The following is a 27,625-nucleotide window of genomic DNA, read 5'->3' as shown; positions in this document are numbered from 1 at the left end:
AGGGAAGGGGGTGGGGGAGGACGAGCTGTTTGTCGTCACGTGACCCACACGGCCGACATGCACCACAGGCGCGGCCCATGGCGAGCTGGGCCTTACAGACGCGTGTGTGGTTTGTTTTACAATCAGCCGGGCGCCCTATAACAATCTTTTAAGGGCGGCCATGATGCCGCATCACAATTTTGGATGTTATGGTCCGGCTGCCGGCCCATGTGCTCGCGGGCCCATCACAAGGACCCCAGCCGGACGCAAACAGATTGGCAATAAGGACGCGGTATGAAAATTTTACCGAAGACGTCGTATTGGCTCGGTTCGGTCCACTCGAAACGACAAACAATAACAAATAAAAGAAACAGGGCCGTAACTGCGCAGGATACCACCACCGGGTGCTTCGCGTATCACTCTCCACAAAGTTCATCGTGCGCGTGGTTTGTTTTCGTTTTTTTATTGGGGAGGATTTTTCTGATTCTTTGCCTTTTCAATTATGGGAAGAACCTGGAAATGTGACGGAGGGGAAAGAGAGAGAGAGGCGCGGGGACCGGTCCCTGCGGTATGGTATGGTCGCATTGACGTCATTCTCGGGGGAAGTCCTTCCTTTGTTTACGCCGCGGTCACTGGAGCTGGAGCTTGGAGGTTCGAAACGAAGCGTAGCGGGAGCGCATAGGACCGCATAACTTTCATCTCCCCACCTCCCCACCTCTCTCAAACACGTATACACCTGCGTCATAATGTCTCTCATAGAGCAGAGATGACGCACACGCGGGACGGACGCGAATCAAGGAGGCCAAAGGGAAAGGAATTGGGGTGATGATTTATTTATATGTTTGATTGACCGCCGCGCGTGCTTTCCATTTATCTTTGAAAGGAAAAAAAGCGTATCCCTCCTACCTGATAACGGCGTTTGCGGGGCTTAAGTGGAGTTAAATTTATTGGTCAATGTGCGGACGCACGCTACTGCCCCGGTCACCAGTACATCTCCTGTCTAAATATAGAAACCGAAACAAGTAGCAAACGTTCAAAAACATTTGCGACGGTACAACTAGGTCAGGTCAGAGGTGCCCTACAAGAGGCGGAAACTCTAAACTTTAAAAATAAAATAGTTCAAGTTTTTTTTATGTGTACGTGCGCTTTTTAAAATTCTTTATAACATGTAAAATAAAAGAGATCCGATAGAACCATAAAGGAATGATGTGCACTCCATCGACCAGTGCTACCCGTGCTGTGGTAGCACACCACCTGCTCTGCTATTGCGGGATATTGACATTCCACGACGTAGAAATCCACCGATCAGCGGCCAGGTTGGTTTATGTTCCTTCTTCCAACCTTTTCATTATTTCGCCGCACACAAGGTGTATTATTTTTCCTCTATTCGTTTTACATCATCCGTTTTTACCACACTACACACGTCAGGTATGTATTTGAACGATCTCCACACGGCCGAAGTCGAACCGAGGAGGAGTTCACCAGATCCACATAGGGGGGGGGGAGGCTTAATGACTTGTTTGAGAGGAGGGAAGGGGTGACCGCGTGGCCCGGGCGTTGCGGAGCGGGGCGTGGCGGGTGGGCTGTGGTGGGGAGGGGCGGGGCGGTGACTGGACTGGCCGCCGTGCGCCATACGCATGTGTCGGACAGGTCGTTGCCCCTCTGTGAGCCGCCCGGGGGGCGCCACCTTCTAAGTTATCTCGGTCACCCACTCCTCCACCACCTGCAGCAAGCAGCCCGTCGTGACTCAGCCACCCTGCAACAACGTCCCCCGTCCCGGGGGTGGGCGATAACAAACGTGGTCGGGGAAAAAACACAAACTCTGTTCGGGAAAGGCCCGCCACTATTCGGCTCCTTTCTTGATGAGAGGGCCAACTAAGCCTCCGCGACAGTCCTTTTAACAGATGAGGATGAGATGAGCAACGGCTAAGCAAATCGCAATCTCCTCGCGACCCGTTTTCGCGGACGCGTGCGCACGCGAAACCTCGTCCAAATAAAAGATAAACTCTTTCTCTGAAAACGAGGGACGCGCCTCACCGCGCCTGCATATTTGGGGTGGGAGGCTCAAGCAGGCGACCCGGTCACGCAGACACCAGCGCACCTACCAACCCGCCCCAGGAAGGAATGCATTCCACCTGCTATCTTAATCGCACGCCTTCATTCACGCGGCCCTGGATCAGATTAGCAAAAGGCATCGATTCGTGTGTGATATGAGTCATTATCTTTATGGGGAACAGTAACAACAGTTGCGTGGTGGCTTCAATGTAAAAGAAAGATGACAGAGGTGTCACATTGCTCTACGCATTGCATCGCATCGCCAGCTTATCACTTTCAGCCAACCGCTCAGCCTTGGAAAGGCTATCGAGCGGGCTTCTACCGACAACCTGGTGCATGTAATATGTCTCTGTTGGAGATGTTGAGCAAGAGACTTAAAATTTTAAGTTTTCGAGGCATCTCTGGGCTCAAACCCCGATTTCCTAAACCGAAACTTCTACGCAAGCTCTCTTTGCGCCTTGGAGGTAGGCAACATCTCTCCTGCAACGCATGCATGCATTGCGGGGTGGCCTACCCGGAGTCCCGCAGGCGTCAAGCTCCTGTAATTGGGCGAATGAATCTGGGGGAAAAGAGAAGAACGACCAGGGCGACTGGGCGGTGTCAATATTTGTTTGTGTTTATCCGGCAGCCTACGAGGATATTCAGGAAGGATGACTCCCGTCTTCCAGGATGTGCGCATGAGCACGGCGACCAGACGGCGCGGTCCAGAACGACGAGCAAGGAGAGCGCGCGTCGCCGCTGCCGGGGGAAGCCCCTTAAACTCGGCGCCACCCGCGGTTAAATGCGCTATAACTGCGGTCTTTTTAATGGCGTCGACAGCGTATTTCAATTTCCTTTAAATTCTTCTTTAGAGGCGGGGGGGGGGGCTGAGGAGATGTCTCGTGCAACTCGTTTCCCGCGTTCCGCCCAGTTTGACATCCATTGTGATACCTCAACCGGTGGCTGAAAAACGTGATTGAGAAGTGGAATGACAGGATGTAAGCAAAGCAGAAGTGTATTTTGAAGTGCGGGGGAAAACAACAACACACACTACACCTTCGGGCATTCCAACCGAAAGTTAAAGTGGCTAAATCCACGCCCGCGTCTTCGAGGAAGCCAAGCCCAACCCGATTAAGACTGTTGGGATTGTCCTTCAATACGAATAACTTTTCCCCTGCTCTTCGCCCTATCAATGCCACGCGCAATACCCGCTCCGCTCCTCCCCGACACCCCACCCCGACACTTGACCAACTGCCGGCGTCCTGTTCGCGGGAGTGGGACAGGTGCGGGCACGATGCGCCAGCGTGAAGTGTCCGCCCCGCCCCGCCCACGCCTCGTACTCGACCCGACGGCGCTCGCGCAAACCTTCGCCATGCAAGCTCCGCACCCAGCTATGCGACGGGCATAACGCCCTCCCTTGGCCTCCGCGGCGCGGACAAGCGTTGGACGATAAGCCCGCAGAGCCGCGGCCGCGCCACGACGCCGTGCAACCCCCGTTGTGGGCGTGGCGTGGCTAGGTGGCGCGGGGCCGTCCTGGCCGAGCAACGCGTTTGGTTGGAGCCGTGACCTTGCCCGGGGCCCGGGCGCAGCGCGGGTGACCTTGCAACCGAAAGCAGCAGCGGCAACAGCAGCAGGGTGCAGTGCTGCGCTGTGCACGGACGGTGTCGGGCCCGTACAGCGTTTGTTGCCTTACCTCACATGTACGCTTCGATTTAGTCCATCTCCATCACACACATAACTCCATGGAGAGGTGCGCAATCCCAGCTCATCGTTACATCAACCGGAGCAGTCGAACAATATTGAATAATTCTGGAGTAATTCTTACGCAAGCTGCTCCACGGGCGTATTGCGGGCGGGGTGGTAGCTTTTATCCCCCCCCCTCAATCTTCTTTGCATATGTATAAAATGTTGTTTAAAAGTGATCATCTCGCCGTCAATGTTGCTTGGCGTCGCCCCGTGAGATCGATTCGATATCGATAGATGGGCCTTTCGGCAGGAGAAGAAGAGTGCGCGGTTGATAACAGATGCGGCACGCCCGCCCCACCCCGCCACTCGTCGTGTTTTGCCGTGCGTCTCCGCGCCGCGGCGCCGCGGAGTCTATGTGGTCCTTCCCCACCCAGCCCGGCGGCCCGGACCCAGACGACACGATAGTTCATAGGATAGAATAAGACGACACAACCGCCAAGCCGCCGCATGATATTTTGCAAGGGTGGACACATTTCACACTATGCCGAATTATTTAGCGAAAATCCTCCGGGTTTAAGGGAAGAAGGAAGAACTTTGCGTTGTGTAATGTGACTCTCTCTTTTTGCGATGGCGGCCAGGAGATGAGGTGAACGAACCGGCCAGACGGACAGGAAAGGGGCGACAAAAACGGAAGCTTCGACCACGGCGCGACGCCACGACCAAACTTGCTTATTTCGTTTTGTTTCACGGGGTGGGGCAAGGCGGGGCGAGACAGCGGAGACAGGGCCACCGGCACGCCGGGCAGAGCCGGACCGAGGTGGTGGGGTGGCACCCGTACCCCTCGCCCAGGGTGACCCACCCGGACCCACCCGACCCACCCGCCACCGGACCGGACATTATGATGGGCGTATCTCGAAAAGGGGGCAGGAGCCTCCTCATAATCGCGCCTTGCCGTGAACGAAAACGAGTTGAGGGCACCAAAGGCTTTTGTTTTTCCCTCGGTTTTTCCTTCTTTTTCGTGTGTGATAGCCCTGCTCCCCTGCGGTTTTGGTTTGACAAGGCGGGCTTTTTACGGCCGGAAACGCGGAAAGGGATAGGAAGTGACCGCGAAAAACAAAATAAAATAAAGAAGAAACCCCCAAAATTGTTTTCGATGGCACCGCTTCCTCCATCTGGTTCGGGGAGCGAAAATTCAAATTTCGAACCGGATCAATCCGAATACAATCCGGACTCGGCGCGAGAGAAATCGTTTATACGTTGTTTCCTCGCAGGGTATAACGACCACGCCGCAGTGACAAATGCGAGAGCGGAATTTTCCCCCGCTCCTCCTTTATTCCTCTTCTTCTTCTTGTTCTCAAATCAGCACACAATTTAGCCTGATGTAGCGCAGCGCGCAGCAAGGAGAATGAGCAAGCGGACACACAAACAATCCGCGGAGGGCTGGGGCGTGGCATGGGGCAGAGAGGAGCAGGCCAGGCAGCGCCTCTGCAGAGAGGAGTCTTACTAGGCCACGGCGAGAGCCAGCAGCGCGCTATCTCCTTTTATTGTCCTGTATGAGCAGCTCGACGCGCGCGGACGGCACAGTCAGTTTGGTGTGCCCCAGCCCAGCGCCAGGCCAGGCCTCCGCATTTTTTTGCTCGACTCGGTTTTATGACGACAACCGGATTGTCACTGCCGCTGAGGCGCAGCGGTGTGACTCGGTTTGGCCCGCGCGGGCGCCGACCACACTCACTGTGTCCTGTCTGCCGTCAGGACTCGTCTTCCTGCCGCGCCGTGGCTCGCCGCGGACCTCGCGCGCGCGCGCTCATCCGAATTTCCTTTTCCTAAAACCGGACGTTATCAGTCCGCTCATCTTTGCCGGAGAGGGCACACACACACGCGCACACACACACATGCATATTCGGTTTATCGTCCGCAACAATGACCAGAGCTTGTCAGACCAACAGGACGAAATAAAGAGGCTTACTACAGAGGTCGTTCACACCACGATTGTATTTCTTTTATATCAGAACTGTTACAAATAAAAAATAAGGTCCGAACACTGAGACCCGATTCGGGGAGCATGCAGATCAGCAATCCCCCCGCCCCGCAGTGCGCGCGGAGATGGCGAAAGGCAAAGATTTATTTTGCCCACCATCATCATCATCATCAGTCAATGTCAATGCCAATATTTCGCCGGCGCAAAGCAGTCGTCTCACGCTTTACGAACTCTCAATCTCAACCGGCCCTAGGACGTGCCCCCTCGCCCCCCCCCCCCCCAACGCTATGCCACGGCCCAACTGGTAGGTGCGATCAATCGGGCTAAAATCTTACAAATGCCAACTCATAAAAAAACACAAAAAAAACAACAACGAACTGTGCATTTTCATATTTTTAAGAGCAAATTATTGAAATGGCACATAAGTTCAAAAACACTGGATAGCACATTCAAATAAGAATCACCCGGTCCGGTACACTGTCTCTGAAAATTCTAAAATCACCAATTGCTTCGTTTTCTGGGTGAAGGAGCAGCAGAAGCAGCTGCCGCCCTGCCGAGCCGCCCTGCCGGAGGGAAGCCCAGCCTGGCGCCGCGCGTCACGCGCATAATGCATTACAGCGTGTCTCGTCGGTGAATCAGTGCAGTGCAGAGCCGCGCCGTCCCCGCTTGCCTTTCCTTGCAAATGCAGTTATTTCTCCTTATCCTCCTCTTCGTCTCCCCGTGACGTCACACGACGCCCCGCGCCGCGCGCGCGCGCGCGATGTGTTCTACCGCACGCACGTCTGCCGCGCCGCGAGCCAAATTGAGAGATAGGCAGCTGTTCTGAAAAACCGGCTGAAAATAAAAATAAAAGTCCGTGTGTGTGTGCGCGCGCGCGTAGCTCGGGGAGTCACGGGAGAGGGTTTTTCTGTTTTCTGTTGTGATTGGAGGTGGTCGTCATCGGCGAGCAGCAGCAGCAGCAGCAGCAGCAGCAGTTTGACGCCGACCGGCACGACGGAGGGACGCACGCGCGCTAGGACAACACGCTTGCGTCGCTGGCCGTCGTCGTTGTCGTCGTGACTCACAGGCAATATCCGAACCGAACGGCGTCGAATCAAATCAATCGAACTGCTCCAGGAACCAATGAATGGCTGCGCGCGCGCGGGGCGGGGTCGGGGTGTGTGCTCTCCGTCTGCGCGTCAGCCGGCGGCGTCGGCAACCCTCGGGAGAAGGGCGAGGCCCCCCGCCTCGTACGGCCGAGGAGGGAGACAACATGTTGACACGAACGCACATTACATTACGGGGAGCAACATGAAGGAAGGCTGAAAGAGGCCAATTGCCAAAACTGACACTACTTATTCCTTTACGGCTGTCTTGCCCTGTTTTTTTTTTTTGGTGGGGGGGGGGGTGTTTTTTTGGTTTTGTTTGTTTCTTCGTCCTCCCTCCGGTAGCGCGGCACCGGGCACACACCAAAAGTGCGAAATGCATGGTAAGTTGGCGCGGATGGTGACAAGAGTGGCCGTCCGTGGTGCACAAGTCCGTGTGAACTCGGGCTACTGCTGAATGGAATATGATTGTGTCCAACGCCGCGCGCAGCGCACATCAACACACACACACACACACACACACACACACACACACACACACACACACACAGAGGCAGAGCGGACGGGGATGAGCAAGAGTGGGCAGAATCGGAACGTCCCGGTTCTTGCGTCAGCACTCACAATTAGATCCAATTACTGTGGCCAACCGGGTACCCGCTTACTCACACAGACACACACACTCACGTTGCGGTTGACGAGGCAAGCACTTTGGCTCCATTCTTCGTGCAATGTTATGGGCATGTGGGCCTGGCGAAAAAAAAAGGAAGGAAAAGGTGATGATGATGCGAAATAACAAACTAGCCGAATTATTGTTGCCAAATGTTCGCTGGGCGTTGCTCGGCACACCCAGAGGTCACTTAGTGGTCAAAGCGCGGCGAGAACGTTCACGCGTGGCACGTGCAGGTCAAGACACACAAGTTAGCAAGTACTTAAAAAAATATTTCGAACAGAATTTTAATAATACAATTGAAAGAAAAGTAGCTGATATTCAAGAAAACTGGAGACTCCCTGACGATTGTTCTCGATGCGATGCTGGTAATTTCAGCGACACTGGTTGACGACAGTTTCCAACAGTGTCCCTTGGTGGCTTCTGAGTGGACACTAAGGCCGGGCAGCAGAGCCTGGTTGGTGGCGGGTCGGGGCAATTGGGGCTTGTCTACGCCTATGACTACTTGTAATTGGCGAGGAAAGAGGTCGCAGAGTACAGCATTCGCGCCCGGTCAGGGGACGGGTAACGGTGAGTGGTGGCAGGAATCACTTCCCGAGGAAGTTAACCTCACTCCCTGAATAATCAGTCATCAGGCATTGCCACTCGCAGAAAGGCCGCGCCGCACTCGGCCGCACTCGGCCGCGGCAGCTTAACGGTGGGTGAAGGTGTCCCTGGATAAAGACATAGACACACGGGCGGTGCTCTGCGGCGTGGATCGAAAGAAATCCCAGTCCGTCTGAGTCGTCGAGGCTAAATTGACGAAAGGCCGAGCATTTTAGCAGAGGTATATCTGGGTGTTTTATTCGGCCTGATTCAAGAGGGAGCAGGGGCGTGTCAGCGTCGGGTTATTCTTGATTAAACTGCAGGCCTTACCGAGGCCATCGTCCCCTTCCGCCCCAGTCGCCGCCAGGCCAGCACCAAACCCCTCTGCCGGTGCAGCGGACGCAGCGGACGCCCCGGGACTGACGGAGCGAGTCGGGCGGGGCGCCCTACGGGTAGGCAACTCTCCGCCCCCGGCGCAGCGGTACTGGGCGGGCTGCCTACGCTGCGACCGCAGGGGCGCTGGGCGGGCGGAGAGCAACAGAGCAGCCAGCCAGCGTCGTGCGGCAAAGCGGGAGCGGCAGCGGGCCGCGCGGGCAGCTTCGAGTACATTCGGAGCGGAGGGGGTTGGGGGGGTTGGCGTGTGACCTGGTTGGACAAAACTGGCGACGCCTCATCGTACCGGATGAAGAAAAGTATTGAAGAAAAGTATACTGTAAATCCAATCGCATTGATCGCACGCAAAAGTAGGGTGATAAATGCGGGCTGTGGCATGAGGGGGGGGGGGAGTGAGAGGGGAAAGCGTGTTTGGCACCTCGGGGCTGAGACGAGCAGGATAAGCATTGGCCTGGAGTCGCAGAAGCGCGCGCTGGTGCGGGCGCCGCCGCAGCGCGCGGCTTCGAGTCCAGAACCGGATAGTTGGCGACGTTGGCGACGCCGGGAAGACCACAGAGAACCGGTTACTACCGGACCGGATAGGCCCCGCCCTGCTTGTCCGAGTCATTAATATTATTTACACTGCTTGGCTCTGCTCCTCTGGCCTGGGATGCTGGGTCCGCTGCGCTGATGGGTCCCGCGCCGCCCGCGTACAGTCGTCAAGCCGCCGCCGAGCCGAGTAGCGGCCGGGTACCCAATTCAGATGAAGCGGCATGGCACTTCGGGAGCATTCGATTGGATTCGGGTGATGGGGTCAATGCAGGGTAAGGCCTAGCGATGTGCGGGTCGGGCATGAGGCCTTCGCTCTGCTCTCGGCCGCGGGGCTCGCGGGTCGGGCCAATGCACCAATCAGCGTCCTGGACCGGTTCGGCCCCGCCCGTCGCCCGGCGTCGCCCGGCTGCGCGAGGGGTAGGTAGGGGGTATGCCACCTGCCGTGAACATTCTAAACCGCCGCTAACATTTTTTTGGCATGCGTTTCCGCGTGAGTGAGGAGAACGATTCGAAAGAGGGTAGGCTTGTTGGCTATGGAGTGTTCGAGAAACCTATTAAGAGGCTGTCCCGCGCCCCCTGCTGCCCCCGCCAACGGGAGCCACGCGGGCTCAAACAGATAAACAAATCAAACTAGTGGAGCGGATGGTCCTGACTTGTTTAGCGCCTGTAATGTCGCGACCCTGATGGGCGCGCAGGGACGCCGCGTGTAAACATGCGTCGGTGTAGCCCTGACGGGCAATGACGGCCGCGGCGTGGCCCGGCGGCTACGTGACAACGCCGGCGTCGCGGCCACCCCCCTCGCTGCAGCCGCGCGGGCGCGCCCGGGAGGCAGGCCGCCCATCCGGCGCCGGCGACGCGCGGGGGCGTCGAGCCGCGGCGCTGCTCAGGACCCGAACACGCCCATGTAGCACGCGGCGCCGGTCCGCGGCTTGGGCTGCAGCCCCATGAACAGGGCGCGTGGCGGGCGCCGGCCAAACGCGCGCACCACGTCCCGCGCCCACCCCATGTCTGGCGGCGGCAGCGGCCGCGGGCGCCCCGGGACCCCCGGGGCCCCCTGGCAACGAAGAGGCCGTGGTTCAGGTATATACAAACGACGCGGGGCTCTGGGCACCACGGTGTCACAGCAGCTGCCTACCGTCAGGTCGCGTAGGGACGGCAGCTCCCCGTCGGAGGGCACGGGCGCCGCGAAGGGCTGGTCCATAGCGCGGCCCGAGGCGGCGGCCTCCAGCAAGGCCTCGAGCAGCAGCCGCAGGCTCGCCGCGCGGCCCTCCTCGCGCAGCCGGCTCGCCCACGCCAGCGCGTGCTGCCGCTGCCCTGGGCGGGCGGGAGGCCGTGATCAGGCGTGACCAGCTGCAGCTGCTGGTGCTTGTTCAGACTCACCAGCCTCGGGGAGGGTGGACGCCAGGTGCTGGATGAGCAGGTCGTTCAGGGCGTCGCACTCGTCCCTTCCTGGGATGGGCAAGGGCGGGGACGTTCAGTCGTATCCAGCCGCTAAAGAAACTAACTCCAACTACCGAACCGCACTACTACCTGGCATGGTGGAGTGTTGACGCCGACGGGAAATATTTTGCTGGGATTTGTCTTGGAATGCAGACAAACTCCTAACCACCCGGCTCCATTTCCACAGAGACCGCCTAAATGAATGACGCTGGTCAGGGGCACCAGCCCCACCCTGAACTCAGTCCTGAACAAAACTGAAAACTGTCTTCAGAAATCCAACGTATTGAAAGAAAATTATTTAATTTAAGGAAAATAATTTAATGGTCTTTGTAATAATATTACATTTCTTTATTTCTGTTGAAAAAGCACTCCCGCCATATGCGCTGGTTGGCTGCTCTGACCATTTCGATGATCGAATGTTTATTTTCTGTTTGTTGTGGAGCAAAGTGAAAATACCCCGCGTCAGATGGAAATTTAAACAAATTATATTGTGTTTCTGAGGAGAAGTGGTTTTAATTTATTGAAAATGAGGGCCGTACTGCATTGTATTGAGGTCGAAAACTTCAAGTCCTACAGAGGAAAGCAGATGATTGGACCATTGAAGCCGTTCACCGCTGTAATCGGCCCCAATGGCTCAGGTCGGCAAAGTTGCTTGTTTTATCTACAAATAGTTATATATCTGTTCTGTATTAAAATAAAAAAAATATTCTATCAATAACCTATTGTGAAACATGTTAAAGATTTCACCTTACATGCCATCAATAAACGTTAAAATGCATTTGTAATGCATCTGACAAGTGAGGTTAGGTTTACTTAAAAGTGTTTTTGTACTCTAATCTTATTTTATAACTGTCTACAGGGAAATCGAATTTCATGGATGCAATTTCATTTGTCATGGGAGAAAAAACTTCAAGTCTTCGAGTCAAGCGTTTAAGTGATCTCATTCATGGAGCTTCTGTTGGAAATCCAATTGCAAGCAGGTAATTTCTTCCCACTGGTTGTCAAAAACCTAAATCTTTTCCCCTTATTTTAAAGCTATTTATTAATTCTAATTATCTTATCTTACAGGGCTTCAGTTACTGCAATTTTTCGCATGGAGGATGGTTCTGAAAGACACTTTACAAGAACCGTGCAAGGTTCATCATCGGAACATCGTTTCAACCGCGAGGTAATTTTATTTTTTATACTTGCATGGTGAGATGGATGGTAATTGCTGTATGTCTAAAGAACGTGTTCACTTTCAGCCAGTATCAAGCAATGTATACCTTCAGGAACTTGAAAAATTAGGCATCAATGCAAAAGCCAAAAATTTTCTGGTGTTCCAAGGTGCTGTTGAATCTATTGCTATGAAAAATCCCAAAGAAAGAACAATTTTGTTTGAAGAAATTAGTGGGTATGTTGAATCGTCCATCTAGCTAATTTATAAGATTACTACATCTATTTGATAGATGGATTTGGCTACAAACTTTTTAATTGTTCTAGCTCTGGCAATTTGAAGGATGAGTATGAGAAGCTTAAATCTGAAATGCTGAAAGCTGAGGAAGAAACTCAGTTTACTTACCAGAAGAAAAAAGGTATAGCTGCTGAGAGGAAGGAAGCCAAACTTGAGAAAGAAGAAGCTGAAAAATACCAGCGCTTGAAAGATGATCTGGTGGGTTCCTTTTAGTGCTACATCTTCTGGTAAAGAATTATTTAACTTTTGTACTCATCCTATTATATTTTTCAGGCTGACAAACAAGTTGAATTGCAACTTTTCCGTCTATTCCACAATCAAAAAGAAATTGAGAGACTTGAGGATGAATTTCGCCGAAAGCAAACAGAGATAGAGAAAATAGAGAAGAAAAAAGAAAAAGCTGAAGAAATTTTAAAAGAAAAGAAGAAAGAAAGTGGGAAGGCGTCTCGGGAGTATGCTAAAATTGAACAAGAGATTCGAGAAAACGTTAGTAGCTTTCATTTTGAGCATATGTGTCGGTTTAATTAAATCAAATTAGTGTATATTAATGTGGATTTTGTTTCTAATTAAAAATTAGGAAGTTGAAATGAATCGCAAGCGCCCAACATTTATCAAAGCAAAAGAGAGAGTTGCTCATGTTAAAAAGAAGCTTGAAAGTGCCCACAAATCGCTGTCCCAGGCTCAAAAGGCTCATGATGCCCATGAAGAAGACATCCGTGTTCTTCAGCAAGAAATGGAGGCTGTAGAAGCTAAGCGGCTTGAGTATGAAGAGCAGATTGCAGGAGAGAGCCAAAGCCAGGGCCGTGATGTCCATTTGGAGGAAAACCAGGTATATTTTACATTGAATCTGTATTTTTACATTTATATTCTTAACAATTTTTTCCACCTGTGCTTTATGATCAATTTGCTCCAGGTTCAAGAGTACAACCGGCTAAAGGAAGAAGCAGGGAAACGTTCAGCGATGTGTCTACAGCAGTTGGACTCAGTGAACAGAGAGCAGAAATCTGACCAAGATCGTCTGGACAATGAAGGACGGAAGCGTTCTGAAATAGAGAACAAAATGAGACAGAAAGGCCACGAGAAGGATGAAGCTCTGAAAAGAAGCCAGAAACTTTCTGAGCATATTCGGTAAGTGGATTTCAAAATAAAAATTATTTTGTTTTATTTCCAATCAGTTCTTTACTCATAAACTGATTACTCTCACATTTATGTACCTTGCCTATTTATCTCCGAAATGTTTTGTTTTCCAGTGTGAGTGAAAAAGCACTAGAGGAACAGCTTGCATTGAGAACAGCATTAACATCTGATGTTGGTTCGAGCAAAGAACAAGTTCAGTCGATTCAGAAGGAACTGGAACAAATTACAGAGCAGTTAGGAGATGCACGTGTTGACAAACATGAGGATAGTCGTAGAAAAAAGAAGCAAGAAATTGTTGAAAACTTCAAACGTCTCTTTCCTGGAGTGGTAAATATTATTCTCAGTATTTTTCTGCCTACGTGGTCTTTATAATCTATGTGATCTAATATCCTCATTCTTATGAGCAGTTTGACCGCATGATCAATATGTGTGAACCAATACACAAAAAATTCAACATGGCTATCACCAAGGTACTTGGTAAATATATGGAAGCAATTGTTGTGGATACTGAAAAAACAGCTCGTCAGTGTATTCAATATCTAAAAGAACAGATGTTGGAACCAGAAACTTTTCTACCTCTTGACTACATTCAGGTTTGTTTGACCATCTTAACTGATGTATGAGTAGTGAAAATGAGATATGGGTGGTAATATTATCTGTCTTATTTCTTCAGGCGAAACCTTTAAAAGAACGTCTAAGAAACATCAAAGAACCTAAAAATGTTCGTCTCTTATTTGATGTTTTGCATTATCAACCACTTGAGATTAAGCGGGCTGTTTTGTTTGCCACAAATAATGCTCTTGTATGTGATACACCAGAAGACGCTATGAAAGTGGCTTATGAAATAGAACCTCACCATCGATATGATGTATGCACCCTCTTGTTATTTTTGTCACAAAGGTATTAACATTTTGCTCTGTCTTCTGTTTTTTCATAATACTCTTTTGTTCTTGTAGGCTGTGGCCCTTGATGGTACTTTCTATCAGAAATCTGGAATTATCTCTGGAGGCTCTTTGGATTTGGCAAGGAAAGCTAAGAGGTGGGATGAAAAGCAGATGTCCCAATTAAAATCTCGAAAGGTATCATGTGTATTCCTTTGAATGAATTATTATAATACATTTTCTAAGATATAGTACCCTTGTACAACGTAGTAATTTAATTCAATATTTTAGGAAGAGTTAACTGAGAAACTCCGTGAATCTATGAAGAAATCAAGGCAAGAATCTGAATTAAATACCATTGACTCCCAAATTAAAGGATTGGAAACAAGACTAAAGTTCTCCAGAGGGGATAGAGAAAAGACAGTTAGTAATTACATTTATTTGTAAAGTAGATTTATATTTAAGATGGTCTGTATTTTAAATCTTTAATAATTTATGTGTAGCTGAAACAAATCGATGATCTGGACCGAGAACTTCAGACCTTGAAAACACAGCTTGAAGAATATGGGGTGAGTTGATCTTTCATTGGTACTTCCATTTACTGCCTATTTTTGAAAAGCACTATTGATAATGAATCAACCTTTTTATAGCCAAGAATTGATGAGATTGAACATTCCATGGAAGTACGTGATAGGAAGCTTGATCAACTGAAGGAAAAGTTGAACTCTGTTGAAGATGACGTATTTGCTGACTTCTGCGCCTCAATTGGTGTTGCCAACATCAGACAGTATGAAGAGCGGGAGTTAAGGTTTGTTTCACTCTATATTCATTGTTATCTCTTATCTCCCCTTCAGTTCTAGTACCTAGGCACTAGACTTAACATTATTTGTACACTCTTAAAGTTTAGTATTCTTTTTATTATAGAACCCAGCAGGAAAGAGCTAAACGCCGTATGGAATATGAAGATCAGAAGAATCGCATTCTAAATCAGCTGGACTTTGAGAAGACCCGAGACACCAAAGGTAAAATAGTACACATTCCTCTAATCTTTTATTTTCTTAGAAACACCCTTATATGACCTGAAATTGTATGTGAATTTTAGATAATGTTCTACGCTGGGAGAGAGCTGTTCAAGACGATGAAGATGCTTTGGAGTCAGCTAAACAAGCTGAGCAGAAGCAACTTCAGGAAATTGACAAGGACATGAGAGAGCTAGACCGTTTGAAAGCTGAAAGATTAAACAAAAAGAGTGAAGTTGATGCTTTTGATGAACTTATTGGAAAGGTAATTACTGCATGTTTGATCAATTTACTTCATTAGAAAGGGTAACAAAAAATGACATTTACTTTGCATCATTCTAGGCAAGAAGAGAAGTAGGTGCAATCGCCAAAGATATTCAAGCAGCTCAAAAGCAAGTTACAAGCCTTGAATCCAAAGTTGAGCAACGTAAAGCAGAACGCCATTCACTGTTAAAACAATGCAAGGTTAGCAAAATCATATTGTTGTGAAATTTAGTTTCACTGGGTCATTAATAGAAACTATCATTTAACGTTTATTTTCCCTTTTTTCTTCAAGATGGAAGATATTGTGATACCTATGCTCAGGGGTAACATGGAAGATATTGCAGCTGAAGGTGGAGACACATTTGAAGATACAAGCAGTGCTGCAACTTCAATGAACACTACTCAGCAGATGTATGACAGAGAAAGCAGGTAAAGTATTGCAGAAGTACAATGTATTATAATCAAATCAATTACCGGATGTTCTAAGTAAAAATGTTCTGGGCACTAAATTTATACAATCCGGTAGGATGTATGCAATACCATTGTTACAATGCACAATATCTTTCCCTTTCAGAATCCAATTAGATTATCGCCAACTAAATGATGATTACAAAGACCTTGATGAAGCTGATGAAATTAAGAAACGTGGAGATAAATTACAAAGAGCTATCAACAGTCTTATGGACACTATTCAAAGAATCCAGGCGCCAAATATGAAGGTAAAAACTTAACTCACATTCTGCATTAGAACATTATGACTGATAGCGCTTCAATGTTGATTTTACATTTTCTTGGATTGTAGGCGATGCAAAAACTTGATTTGGCTAGAGAAAAACTCCAAGAAACAAATGAGGAGTTTGACACAGCTCGTAAGAAAGCTAAGAAGACCAAACAATCTTTTGAAAAGGTTAAGAAGGATCGTCATGATCGGTTCATGGATTGCTTTGAACATGTTTCAAATGAAATTGATGGCATCTACAAGGTATGTAAAGAGCAGAATCTAAAATTTATCTGTTCTCACTTCAATAGAGGTTTTGAATTCAGTCAATTGATTTAATTTTGTCTGGTATCTATTACAGCATTTGGCTAAAAATCAATCTGCACAAGCCTTCCTTGGACCTGAAAACCCAGAAGAACCTTACCTAGATGGCATTAACTACAATTGTGTTGCCCCTGGAAAACGTTTCCAGCCCATGAGTAATTTGTCTGGTGGTGAAAAGACTGTAGCTGCTCTTGCACTTTTGTTTGCTATCCATAGGTAAGGAATTATCTGAGTTTAAGTGTAGAAGTGTGTGCTAAATCAATAACAAACTTTCACTATTTCTCATGTTCTAAAGCTACCAACCCGCTCCATTTTTTGTGTTGGATGAGATTGATGCAGCGCTAGACAATACAAACATTGGAAAAGTTGCAAGTTACATCAGAGAGAAAACATCATCGTTGCAGACCATTGTTATTTCACTGAAGGAAGAGTTTTACAGCCATGCTGATGCCCTCATTGGTATTTGCCCAGATGTAAGCATATATTTTTTATAGAAACTTCTTACAGATTGACTGTTGACTGCTATCAATTGTCTCAATTTATTTTGCTCTATTACAGGCTGGTGAATGCCTTGTCAGCAAAGTTTTAACATTTGACTTGACCCAGTTCCAAACACATCTTGATGAGAGTGAACGCTGACAAAACGATGAGCCCTCAACAAATGTTGAAGGGCATAGTAAGAAGATACTGCGATCTTCTAAAAGGAAATCAAACTAGTGAATTTCAATACACAAGTCCAACCCCATCACACAGACGATTTGATTATCTCTTTATTTTTTTGTGGATTTGGTGAGAGTTAATTCAGGAGATACTTTGAGGCAGTTTGCATGGATGCCTAATTAAGTATGTCTTCAAATGAGGCAGTTGCAATATCTGTAAATAATTTGCACTAATTTTTATATTGATTTCTGTAATTATGTTGCAGGGATGTTTTACCCTTTTGATTTCATAGTTTCGTTTTATTATTGAAAGTTCTTAGTTCTTAATGTTTCTGAATTGTTATCTTTTATAGGGTTTTTTCATGAATGACCCATTGCATATTCTTTTATTTGTTGAGTGCATCATGTACCTAATAATTGACTTAATTTAAGGTTTCTGTGTTAGTTGGTTAGTTGACAGCCTGTAATGTACATATTTTTCCTCATGTATTAGTAAAACTTAGTTCTGAAGTAGTACTTCATAGTAAAAAGAACACCTTGTACTTTGTTACAGTACATTATATTTCATGCTGTGGATTTGTAAGATCATTCTTCAATGTATAGGTTATAGTATTATTTTATTTTGCCATGATTATGAATAATAATAAATTACTTTTTGTCTACGATGTACTTGAGCCTTCGCTTCTTCAGTTGCGCATTCACCCTTGGCTCCATCAAACTGGCATCACCCATCACCACTCCCCTTGGATGGAAATGACAGTTAAAGTAAAGAAGTCGATCATTGCTCAGGTATGTTCCCGACACTTCCGTAAGTCCGTATAAAATCTTAAACTAAATGCCTTTTTCAATCAGATCCATCAGATCATTTGAATTTTTGAACTTCGAACCATTGATATCAGTGTTTTGTTTTTAAACTTTCCCCCAATTCCTCTTGCCAACCTCAGAACGGAAGAGTTTACATTACAAGTGATTTTGCTACTTTCGGCATCACTCAACCGTAACGATGTTCAAACTGGCATGTGAAGCGTTAAAACTAGTTAAGCGGTCGAATCATCAGAGAAAATTAAAACGGCACGAATACCCATTTGCGGATGTTGGCCATCCTGTCACTGTTGCACTGCCGCCGATTTGAATGTCGGATGTTTGACTGCGCGCAACGGACCACACAATTCGTTAGTGCTACAGCTCTATTTGACTGCGGTGTGCACGTTTCACCGTCCAAAAGAGACCATGAGGGCCATACTGCACCAGGTTGAGCTGAAAGATTTTAAGACTTATGGGGGGAAAGTATTAGTTGGCCCTCTGAAATCTTTTATGTCGGTTATAGGACCCAATGGCACAGGTAAGTCCTTATTCTCCAGATTAGAAGTGAGGTTCCGAATCAGCACATATCGGCCCACGCCTAGTAAAGACATAATTTTGACCTCTTTTTTCTTCAGGCAAATCTAATTTTCTCGAAGCCATATTATTCGCTCTCGGAGCCAAAATCGACGAATTGCGAGTCAATAGACCGGGTGAGCTAATTCACAAAGCAGCTACTGGAAAACCGGCCTCAAAGAAGTTAGTACTAGCCACAGTTCTCACCTTTCCTCACATCCAAGTCCTCTTATTCATTCGGTGTCACCAACCATTACTGCATTCAATAGTCAGCATTTATTTTTTCAATCTATGTTTTAGTGGAATCTCTGGTTTACATTCAATTAGTTTGAAAATTCATCTATTGACTTCAAAGACCTATTTATTGCATTGTCAGACACTTGTTGAATGGCAATTGCCCCCATTGATTTCATGATTTTATTTTATCTGTCTTGTAATTTTCAGTGCATATGTCACAGTTGTATTTAAACATGATGATGGGACCTTTTCCAAATTCAGACGTTTGGCCTCAAGGTCAGCTCAGGAGTACTTGTTTAATGGAGAGGTAATCGATGAGGAATATGTCAGTACAGCATGATGCCAAATGTACTTATTTTTTCTATGTTTCAGGCTGTTTCTTTGGGAAGATACTTGAGTGAACTTAAAAACTTAGGAATCAATGTAAAAGGCAAAAATTTTTTTGTATATCAAGGAAGAGTTGAAGAAATTGCTGTAATGAATGCAAAGGAAAGAACAGCCTTGTTTGAGGAAATTAGTGGGTAGGTGTTAAATTACACAACTCTAGTCTACACAATTTCATGTTGCATGTTGTAAATTTTATTTTCAGTTCTAATGAATACAAGAAAGAATATGAGCAACTTAAAGTTGAAATGAGTAATATAGGCAGTGAGACACAATCAAATTTTGTTAAGCAACGTACCTTCAAAAATGAATATAAAGATGCTAAACTCATGAGGAAGGAGGCTCAAAACTTCGAACAGCTTTCAAAAGATCTGGTTAGTTGCTTGTTGCAACTTTTTCTATTACTTTGTTCTACATGACTTTCGAGGATTAATGTCATAACTTAATTCATTCCTAGGTTGACAAGACCACTTTACTCAGACTTTTTAAATTGTTTCATATTGATGAAGCTTATAAGATACATCAAGAGAAGAAGTCTGAGAAAGATAAACTATTAGAAGAGGAAAAATCCACCAAGAAAGCGGATGAAGCCAAATTGAAACGAGCAAAGAAATCCCTTGGAGTTGCAGAAAGGGCATTAGCTTCGATGGAGGATCAAGTTCAAGAAAAGGTATTATTTATAAGTTTTACTTTTCAGTTAAGGCTTGATTAATGACAGATTTTTTTTTAATGGAATTTTCTATTTTGCTTCTCATAGGAAAAAGAAATAAATAAGAAGCTCCCAAAGCTCCTAAAAGATAAAGAGCAATTGTCACACATTGGTAAAAAAATCTCAACAGCCCAACTGTCATTGCAACAGGCTCAGAAAGCTCATGAAAAGCATGCAGACATCATGAAAAGTCTAGGGAGAGAGCTGTCTAAAGTTGAGGCAGAACAACAGAGTTATGAAAATCAAATTGCTGAAGAGAGCATTAGCCAAGGCAGAGATGTAGAACTCGAACAATCTCAGGTGAGGTCTAAAATATGCTCACAAGCATTTTTCAATGTTTTGCTAAGCAATATCATTTTTCCAGGCTGATGAGTACAATGAGCTGAAAAGGCAAGCTATCAGGTCATCAGTTTCTATCCAACAACAATTGGAAACCCTAACAAGAGAACTTAGAGCAGCCCAAGATCAGATTGACTGTAAGAAGAGGAAATACACTGAACTTGAAATTAAAATCAAACAGAGGGAACATGAGAAAGAAGAGGAAATAAAACGTTTAGAGAAGATTTCTGCTCATATTCTGTAATTTAATAACATGACTATCTCAGAATGCAATGCTTTTATAAATTTTCATATTGTCACAGAAACTTTTTTGTTTCAGTTCCAATGAGAAGGAACTTGAAGAACTGAAGGAACGTTCTATCTCTGCTACTGATATTACTGTACTTAAACGTCAAATGGATGAGATGCAACATGAATTGAATGAAGTACTCTCTGAACTGAGAGATGCTCAATCAGACAGAAATGAACATAGTGATCTGAATAGGAAGTATAAAGTTATGCAGAAACTGAAGGACTTGTACCCCGGCGTAGTATGTTCCTTTCATTAGCATATTCTATACTGACTTTTTGTTATATTTTGTCATTAACTGTTATGTGTTTGTTTCCTACTTGCTAAAAATTTTAGTATGATAGACTGATAAATTTGTGTGAGCCAATTCACTCAAAGTATAAAATAGCATTAACCAAAGTAATGGGTAAATGGGTTGATGCAATTGTTGTGGACAAGGAGACAACTGCTCGTTTGTGCATACAATTTCTCAAAGCACAGATGATGCAACCTGAAGTTTTTTTGCCCTTGGATTATATTGAGGTTGGTCTAGTAGTTCAATTTTAATCAAAAAGAAAAAAAGAGAAAACTAACTCAACTTTTACATATATCCCAGGTCAAACCTATCCGAGATGCCTTAAGGAGCATAAAGGGAGCCTCTTTAGTTTATGATGTAATAAGGTTTAATCCTTCGGAGATTAAAAAAGCAGTTGTGTTTGCTACTAAGAGTGTTTTGGTTTGTGAAACAGATAAAGAAGCTTCACAAGTTGCCTATGAAACATACCCAGATAGACAACTGGATGTATGTGTTTTTCTCCTTTATTTTAATTGATTTTAAAATTGCATGATGTTTATTTTAAGAGAGCTGTGTCTTAGGTGGTTTCATTGGATGGCATATATTATCAAAAGAGTGGGCTAATTTCGGGTGGAATGAACCATCTTGTGCAGAAATCAAAGCAATGGGATGAGAAGCTACTGAACCAATTGAAAGAGAGAAAGGTATTACTCATATACATATAGTTTCTAATCTGCCTTTGATTTAAAAATACAAACACAAATAATATGTTTTGTTTCATTACAAACATATCTTGACTAGGAACATCTCACTGAGAGCCTCAAAAGCTTAGCTAAGCAAATACGCTTGGAATCTGAGTCAAATGTTTCTTTGGAAATTAAGGGATACAATACAAGGATTGCTGTTATGAAGACTGACGTTGAGAAAACAGTAAGTGTGTTAAATTCCACTAGTGTCAATGTTCTTACTTCATGATTGATTATTTATTATTTTTTAAATATTTGATTTCTTGGTTGCCAGAAATCTAAGATTGCTTCAGTTGACATGACACTGCATGAACTGCAGATGAAGCTTCAAGATTTGGAGGTAACTGTTAAACCTACTTGATGGAAATTAAATCTCAAATTAACTAAAAAATTTGTACGTCTTTATCTGCATTTATCTTTTAATTTTTTCAACCACGTACTAAAATCAATTTTTTTTTCTTTTCGAAAATAAAAAAAAAATAGCCACAAATTACGGAAGCTGAGAGAGAGATTCAAATTCGTGATGTCGAAATAAAGAGGTTGGATAGACAACTTCGGTTTATAGAAGATGATGTTTTTGGCCAGTTTTGTCAGAACATTGGTGTGGCGAACATAAGGGCTTATGAGGAAGGAGGGCTAAGGTACTGTTTTCTAGATTGGTTCTTAAAATTATTCTTTTGAATGTTTGTATGGTTGTGTATTTTTAATCTTGTGCTTTAAACTACTATAGGTCTCAAAAAGAAAGACTGGAAGCTCGCATGGAGTTTGAAGAACGCAAGACTCGTATTCAGAATGAGATTGAATACCAAAAGACTGTGGATACAGAGGCCAATATCAAACGGTGGAGCGATGAAGTTGAGATTCGTCTGGAAGCCTTGGCTAAAGCACAAAGGGCTATTGAAGAACATGACAGTTTTATTGCAACTGACCAAAGTGAATTAGAACAATACAAAGAACAAGCTGCAAACCAGAAAAAAGAAGTTGCTTCTGCAAAACAAGCAAAACATGAGGTAAAGCTTTTGTCTTGACCAAAATTTTGATATAAATTTGTAATTTTAATTTCTGTTTTATCACCTCAAGCTGGAAAAAATAATGAAATCAAAATGCGAGGCTGTGCATACTCTTCAACAAGAGCTTCTGTCGGTAGAATCAGAAATGGAAAGACTCATTAATGCACGCCGTTTGCTGCTCATCGATTGTAAAGTGAGTCTTTCATTGCTTTTGATTGAGACAATCAATTCTGTACATATTAAATTCAATCTAGTGAATAACATATTTTTTACACAATGATACTTCAGGCAGAAGGTATTGTCATACCGCTACTGCAGGGGGACTTGGAATCTCTTGCTGCGGGTAGATCAGAATCCACGTCTGAAACTTCAAGCACTGCGTATGTATTTCCCTCATTTCATTTCATTTTATTTTATTTTCAGCAATACTTATAGTGTACTCTCTCTTTCTCTAGTTCAGACATAGTTATTGACTATGGTGATCTTCCTGATAATTTAAAAAATATTGATGAGGAAATAGTAAAGGAAAATGAAGAAAATCTAAAACATGCAGTGCTTTCCCTACACAAGAAACTGGGTTCATTGAAAGTGCCAAACTTGAGGGTAATACTTTTGCAGTGTGTGCTTTTTTGTTGTTAGTCTTAATCATGATGTAATCTGTAACATTGTGTTTTAATTCATTTATTTCAGGCAGAGGAAACACTTGATGAGACTAGTAAAAAGTTAAGAGAAACAGCTGTTGAATGCAAGGAATCTCGTGAAAAGGCCAAACAAATAGCAGAAAACTTTGAAAGGATAAAAAGAAAACGGTTTGATAAGTACATGGACCTTCTTGATTTTGTGTCAGAAAAAATTGATAGTATTTACAAGGTACGTCAGACTTTACTCAATATTCTCTCTGTTAATACTTGTTAATATGCCATGAAAGAGTGGTTCATATCTTGTAGGGAATAACACAATCGAACTCTGCTATGGCATTGATATCTGCTGAAAATCCCGAGGAACCATATTTGAGTGGTGTGCGATATGATTGTATTGTACCAGGGAAGGCGTGTAAGCCAATGGAAATCCTGTCCGGGGGAGAAAAAACAATTGCATCTCTTGCTTTACTTTTGGCAATTCATCAGTAAGTCCATTCCTGTCTTTCAGCAATTCTTGTTTCTTTGCGTTTTTTGTTTTTTTTTCAAGTTAGGTAACAAGTATATTTTGATGGGCAGGTATGGATCTACCCCATGTCTTATTTTAGATGAGGTAGATGCTGCTCTTGACAATACAAATATTGGAAAGGTTGTAAGGTACCTATCTCAAATGAAAGAAAACTTCCAAACCATTGCTGTTTCCCTGAGGGGAGAATACTTTGGGGAAGTAGATGGATTAGTTGGTATCACTAGGCATGTAAGTAGGAATCCGTGTATGAGAATGGAAACATACTTACCAGTCGGCACTGAGTTTGCATTAGCTCCTTGACCCATAGTTACAGGATGGAGATCAACCCAAAAGCTTGGTCTTCCTGTTAGATCTTGAAGTATATCCCAGGGATGAAGAGTGAAGGGGAGAGGAATTTCTTTTCAAGACAAATTTTAATTTTTTTCAAAATTCAATTTTTATGAATATATTTTAGTTTCTTTTAACACTTAGGTAGTTTTGTTATGTACTTGCGAGTCTTTTTAGTTTTGTTTTACCCTGTGATTTTGGTATTCATTTCTGATGAATACTTAAGTTGTTAAAAGCTGACATTAAAAATTGTTTTTTTTTTAACAAAAGAATTATAAAGTAGCACTTTTACCAAAATACAAAATACAGGCAATCTTTGAAGCAGTTACATATACTATACTAAAAACACACATCAACAAATAATAGATTTTTATGAAATTACACATAGTTCATGGTTCAGTATAAAAAATTGCAACAAGAATAAAATTTTAGGTATCTTATAACAAGACTTATGCTTGTTCACATTCAAGTTAGTCGGTTCTAAAAGCAAACCTACTGCGGTATAATTGTTAAAAAATATACTTCAGGTTAACAATATGGGAAAATGTGAAAAAGCTCCTCCATATATGTAATTGGACTAGTTATTAATAACTTAAAATCTAAGGAAGAGCTACAGTAGCAAGAGGCAGTGATAACAGATTAAATTATTGTTCTACACTAAGTTTAGTCTCAACAATAATTAGAATACAAGCAATAAAACTTGTAATCACTGATAATTTCTAAACTTGAATTTTTGAGAGGTACGTATTCATACCCCTGTCTGTTAAGCAAGAGCAAGAAGAATTGCCCCTCAACATGAATGAACAGTGAAAGAAATATGTTAAATAAAAATAAATTATAGTTTTGTTTTCTCAAGATAGTTTTTTCAGTTGCTTTTTCTGTTTCTAGACAGCTTATTAGTCTTGTCAATGTACTTAGGGGGTGGTGGTCCTCTGACAGAGATGTGACGACTAAACAAACTGGAAAACAAAAGGGAATAAGAAACCATGTCAACAACAGACAGACAAGTCAACTATACTTTATCACTGAAACTGAAGACACTTACTAGCGGTATGTCTCTGACCTAATATAATCAATAACATGGGATATCCCAACTTGAAGCTGGTCAGCGATTGGTGCAACCCATGGATTGTAATCCATTTTCAAAACAGATTTGTTGCTCACCAGATCCAACTGGCCTGTAGTGGAGATAAAGTTAGTAAGTATTTTCTGATTAATTAGAGCCCTTATAGATCAACCTTGAAACAAACCTATTTCAGGTGGAAGAACTGTCAGTCTATTTCCTTGAATGTGCAATTCTCGCAAACGGGTCAAATCTCCTATTTCTTTGGGGAGTTCAATAAGGTCATTGTCTCTAAGGACCAACTGAAAAAAAAATTGGTTGTGATTCACTCAAACTGAAGAGTTTCAGGAAGATAGAAAAATATGAAGGAGTTTTCACTAAGGACTTACAATTTGGAGATTTTTCAACTGTCCAATTTCAGGTGGGATGAACTCAAAATCATTGTCCCCCAAATACAAAGCCCGCAATGTGTCTGAAATAAGAAATAATGAGTAAAGAAAAATGGAACATGTAATGAGCTGGATATAATGAGCTAACATATGTACCAAGAATAAAGAAGTTTGCAGGAAAGCTTTCTTCATTCAGATTGTTGTATGACAAATCAAGGACTTCCAAAACAGGAAAAGCTCCAAACCCCCGTGGGAGGGAGTTTAAGCGATTCATCCTGGGAGCAAAAAAGAAAAAAAACAAAAAACTTTAAGCACAACTAAAGAAGACGAGCATATGCAAGTAAAATTCTACCAACTGACCCCAGATTGAGGATGCGTAGTTTGGGCATAGAGGATAGAGATACTGGGAGCTCCTCTATGTGATTATTGAAAAGAGTCAATATCTCCAGATTCACAAGATTGGCCAAACCAGGTGGAATATCTGTGTGATAACATAAGGTGAAAAATCATAAATTTAATTAAAGTCATCCTTATAACATCTATTGTTGTCAAATGATATAAGTGTCATATATACTGTTAAGCACAACTTTACTCACCAATTATTTTGTTGTGACTCAAAGTCAGTCTTGTAATATTTGACATATTCACTGAAATGCAGGTTAAAAAGTATGAGCCGAGTAATTTCAGAAATTGTTTTAGTTGAGGGAGATTTTGCAATAAAATCAAACGAGTCTGTCCTTAGTATGTTGTGATCTACTGATGACATACAATGTAAATTTCCAGACTTTAACTTCAGGACAAAAAGTTAAAATTCAATATTTTGTTTACATTGAGAAGGGAGGTTATGGCATTTGTATTCTGACTTCATTTTAATTGGGTGTTAACTCAGCCTTTAATTTGTAGGAGACTGATCGAATTTATGTCAAAGGCTTGTTAATGACTTAACAGACATGGTCTCATGTGCATGTGTCAAAAACAGGTGGCCCGCCCACGACCAACTTCAGACTCTTTGACAGCTCTGCCTTTGAGCTCCTCTCAAAGACCTCCACTTGCCAAATTTGGGCATAGCTTCCGTTCCCAGAATACTTACGAAGCCCTGGCATCTCCTCAAACGAAGAGATTCCCTTTTCCATGAGATCCAGTTCTGGATTTCCAGAGGAACGAGCCTCGTCCAGCACCTTCTTGGCCTTCGACATCTTCGGGCTGGGTATGCAAGACACTGGGGCTTGATTCATCGCGCACAAAATACCGAACGGGGCGCGCACGTAAAAAGTGGGATGGGCGACGGCGGAGCCTTGTAGTGTTTTCGATCTCTCGACTCAGAACTTCGCAGGGAAGACCGCCAGGGAGCGCCATGAACTATGGTGTTCGCGCGACGCGATTTGAATTTGACAATATGCGATATTGAGTGAAAATGACCAACCTCCCTGCGACCTACTGTGAATAAGAAAAAAAAGACCCACGAAGGTACTTGTGAGAGGCATAGGAAGTAAACTTAAATTCCTATACCTACCAAAAGCACAAAAAAAAAAAAAAAAAAAAAAACTCGAAACAGAGGTTTTACTGCGAAAGTAAAATAAAAGGTAAGTTGGTGAACGGCTGCGGGTCTGCGGGTAGGCATGCCAGTTTGACACGCCTGTGAGGCAGTGTTGCCTATCGTCGGTTCGCAGGCGCCAAGTTATAAGCTGAAAGTTGCACAATGGAATACATTATTTGAAAAAAAAAAATCTAACATAGTAAATGAGATATATTTGTGTAGAAGATATCGGTATGAGTCGCTGACATGATGTGTCAGTAGCTTGATACATCTCTTTTTTTGTGGTCATTCCCTTCTAAACGTCTATTCAACTTCAGTTCAAAGCTGCTTATATTTTTTTTAAAGTTACAGTGTGACGTGTGTACATCCGCAAAGCTAATCGCGGTGGTGAAGGGGGCGGGCTGCAGCGCTTCGAGTGTGGGTCGCTCCGCGCAAACCGCCCGCGCGCGCGACTTGTCTTCTCCGCGACTCCAGCTGAGCGCCCTGTGGCCCCGCGCCCGCGCGCTGCTGCCCGCCGCCCTGCCGCCGCGCCTGCACGCGCAGCGCCTCCCCCGCGGCTCCCCGCGCCCGCCGCTCCCCGCCCCTCTGCGCCTGATGATCTAGGACGAGTCCGAAGCGGGCGAGCGCCGCGACGCAGCGCGCCGACGCCGTGAGGGGGACGAGGACGGCACGAGGCGTCGCTCCGCGGACGCCGACCCAGCGGCACGTGGAGAGTGCTGGCGCATGGCGCGGGGCAGAGGGGCGCGGGGCGGGCGCGGGGGGCGGCGCGGCAGCGCGACGCCCATTGGTCCTGGTGGTGGCGAGGGGAGTGGGGCGGGGCGGCGCGGGAGCTCCCCCACTTCCCTTTCACTACTCTGGCTGGGCCCCTGTGGCCCTGTGAATATTGCAGCGAGCCTCTCTCTCTCCCTCTCGCTCTAGTCCCTTGCTCTCGCCGCCCCCCGCCC

At 45.0% G+C, this 27,625-nt stretch overlaps 3 protein-coding genes across 3 annotated transcripts; 2 read left to right on the top strand and 1 right to left on the bottom strand.

The window, feature by feature from the left end:
• The first annotated feature begins 10,781 nt into the window (after nt 1–10,781).
• On the top strand, nt 10,782–17,502 carry LOC113202067 (structural maintenance of chromosomes protein 1A). The gene is made up of 24 exons (XM_026416129.2): nt 10,782–11,016; nt 11,238–11,358; nt 11,447–11,546; nt 11,623–11,771; nt 11,861–12,029; nt 12,105–12,317; nt 12,409–12,660; nt 12,745–12,959; nt 13,082–13,295; nt 13,376–13,561; nt 13,642–13,836; nt 13,925–14,047; nt 14,141–14,272; nt 14,353–14,418; nt 14,500–14,657; nt 14,774–14,871; nt 14,952–15,133; nt 15,211–15,333; nt 15,425–15,561; nt 15,707–15,851; nt 15,935–16,114; nt 16,212–16,390; nt 16,470–16,647; nt 16,733–17,502. Exons 1-24 carry the CDS (start codon nt 10,905–10,907, stop codon nt 16,811–16,813), a joined length of 3,708 nt encoding a protein of 1,235 aa, XP_026271914.1. The 5' UTR covers nt 10,782–10,904; the 3' UTR covers nt 16,814–17,502.
• Nucleotides 17,503–17,509: 7 nt separating this feature from the next.
• LOC113202068 (structural maintenance of chromosomes protein 1A-like) lies at nt 17,510–23,953 on the top strand. The gene is made up of 24 exons (XM_026416130.2): nt 17,510–17,622; nt 17,778–18,175; nt 18,273–18,393; nt 18,655–18,754; nt 18,820–18,968; nt 19,037–19,205; nt 19,289–19,501; nt 19,589–19,840; nt 19,905–20,119; nt 20,199–20,409; nt 20,505–20,690; nt 20,764–20,949; nt 21,024–21,146; nt 21,244–21,372; nt 21,463–21,528; nt 21,672–21,829; nt 21,919–22,198; nt 22,269–22,391; nt 22,487–22,578; nt 22,654–22,801; nt 22,889–23,068; nt 23,146–23,324; nt 23,416–23,593; nt 23,673–23,953. The coding sequence occupies exons 2-24, from the start codon at nt 18,064–18,066 to the stop codon at nt 23,745–23,747; spliced, it is 3,645 nt and encodes a 1,214-aa protein (XP_026271915.1). The 5' UTR covers nt 17,510–17,622; nt 17,778–18,063; the 3' UTR covers nt 23,748–23,953.
• Nucleotides 23,777–26,499, bottom strand: LOC113202069 (ras suppressor protein 1). Its single transcript, XM_026416132.2, has 8 exons — nt 26,235–26,499; nt 25,741–25,791; nt 25,505–25,625; nt 25,301–25,419; nt 25,145–25,227; nt 24,943–25,057; nt 24,738–24,870; nt 23,777–24,651 (listed from the first exon to the last, which is right to left on the bottom strand). The coding sequence occupies exons 1-8, from the start codon at nt 26,377–26,379 to the stop codon at nt 24,558–24,560; spliced, it is 861 nt and encodes a 286-aa protein (XP_026271917.1). The 5' UTR covers nt 26,380–26,499; the 3' UTR covers nt 23,777–24,557.
• Between the last annotated feature and the right edge of the window lie 1,126 nt (nt 26,500–27,625).

The sequence above is a fragment of the Frankliniella occidentalis genome, unplaced genomic scaffold, assembly GCF_000697945.3.
Source record: "Frankliniella occidentalis isolate FOCC.00 unplaced genomic scaffold, Focc_3.1 Scaffold241, whole genome shotgun sequence".
Taxonomy (NCBI): Eukaryota; Metazoa; Arthropoda; class Insecta; order Thysanoptera; family Thripidae; genus Frankliniella; species Frankliniella occidentalis.
Note: the sequence above shows the minus strand (reverse complement) of the source record. Positions and strands in the feature narration are given on the sequence as shown.

Coding starts and splice junctions, on each gene's coding strand:
- LOC113202069 (XM_026416132.2), bottom strand. CDS start 26,379: ATGAATCAAGCCCCAGTGTCTTGCATACCCAGCCCGAAGATGTCGAAG. Junction 25,058..25,144: donor AGTTGAAAAATCTCCAAATT/GTAAGTCCTTAG, acceptor TTTTTTTTTCAG/TTGGTCCTTAGAGACAATGA. Junction 24,871..24,942: donor AGTTCTTCCACCTGAAATAG/GTTTGTTTCAAG, acceptor TCTCCACTACAG/GCCAGTTGGATCTGGTGAGC.
- LOC113202067 (XM_026416129.2), top strand. CDS start 10,905: ATGAGGGCCGTACTGCATTGTATTGAGGTCGAAAACTTCAAGTCCTAC. Junction 13,296..13,375: donor AACGTCTCTTTCCTGGAGTG/GTAAATATTATT, acceptor TCTTATGAGCAG/TTTGACCGCATGATCAATAT. Junction 14,048..14,140: donor CCCAATTAAAATCTCGAAAG/GTATCATGTGTA, acceptor TCAATATTTTAG/GAAGAGTTAACTGAGAAACT.
- LOC113202068 (XM_026416130.2), top strand. CDS start 18,064: ATGAGGGCCATACTGCACCAGGTTGAGCTGAAAGATTTTAAGACTTAT. Junction 21,147..21,243: donor ACCAATTGAAAGAGAGAAAG/GTATTACTCATA, acceptor TATCTTGACTAG/GAACATCTCACTGAGAGCCT. Junction 21,529..21,671: donor TGAAGCTTCAAGATTTGGAG/GTAACTGTTAAA, acceptor AAAAAAAAATAG/CCACAAATTACGGAAGCTGA.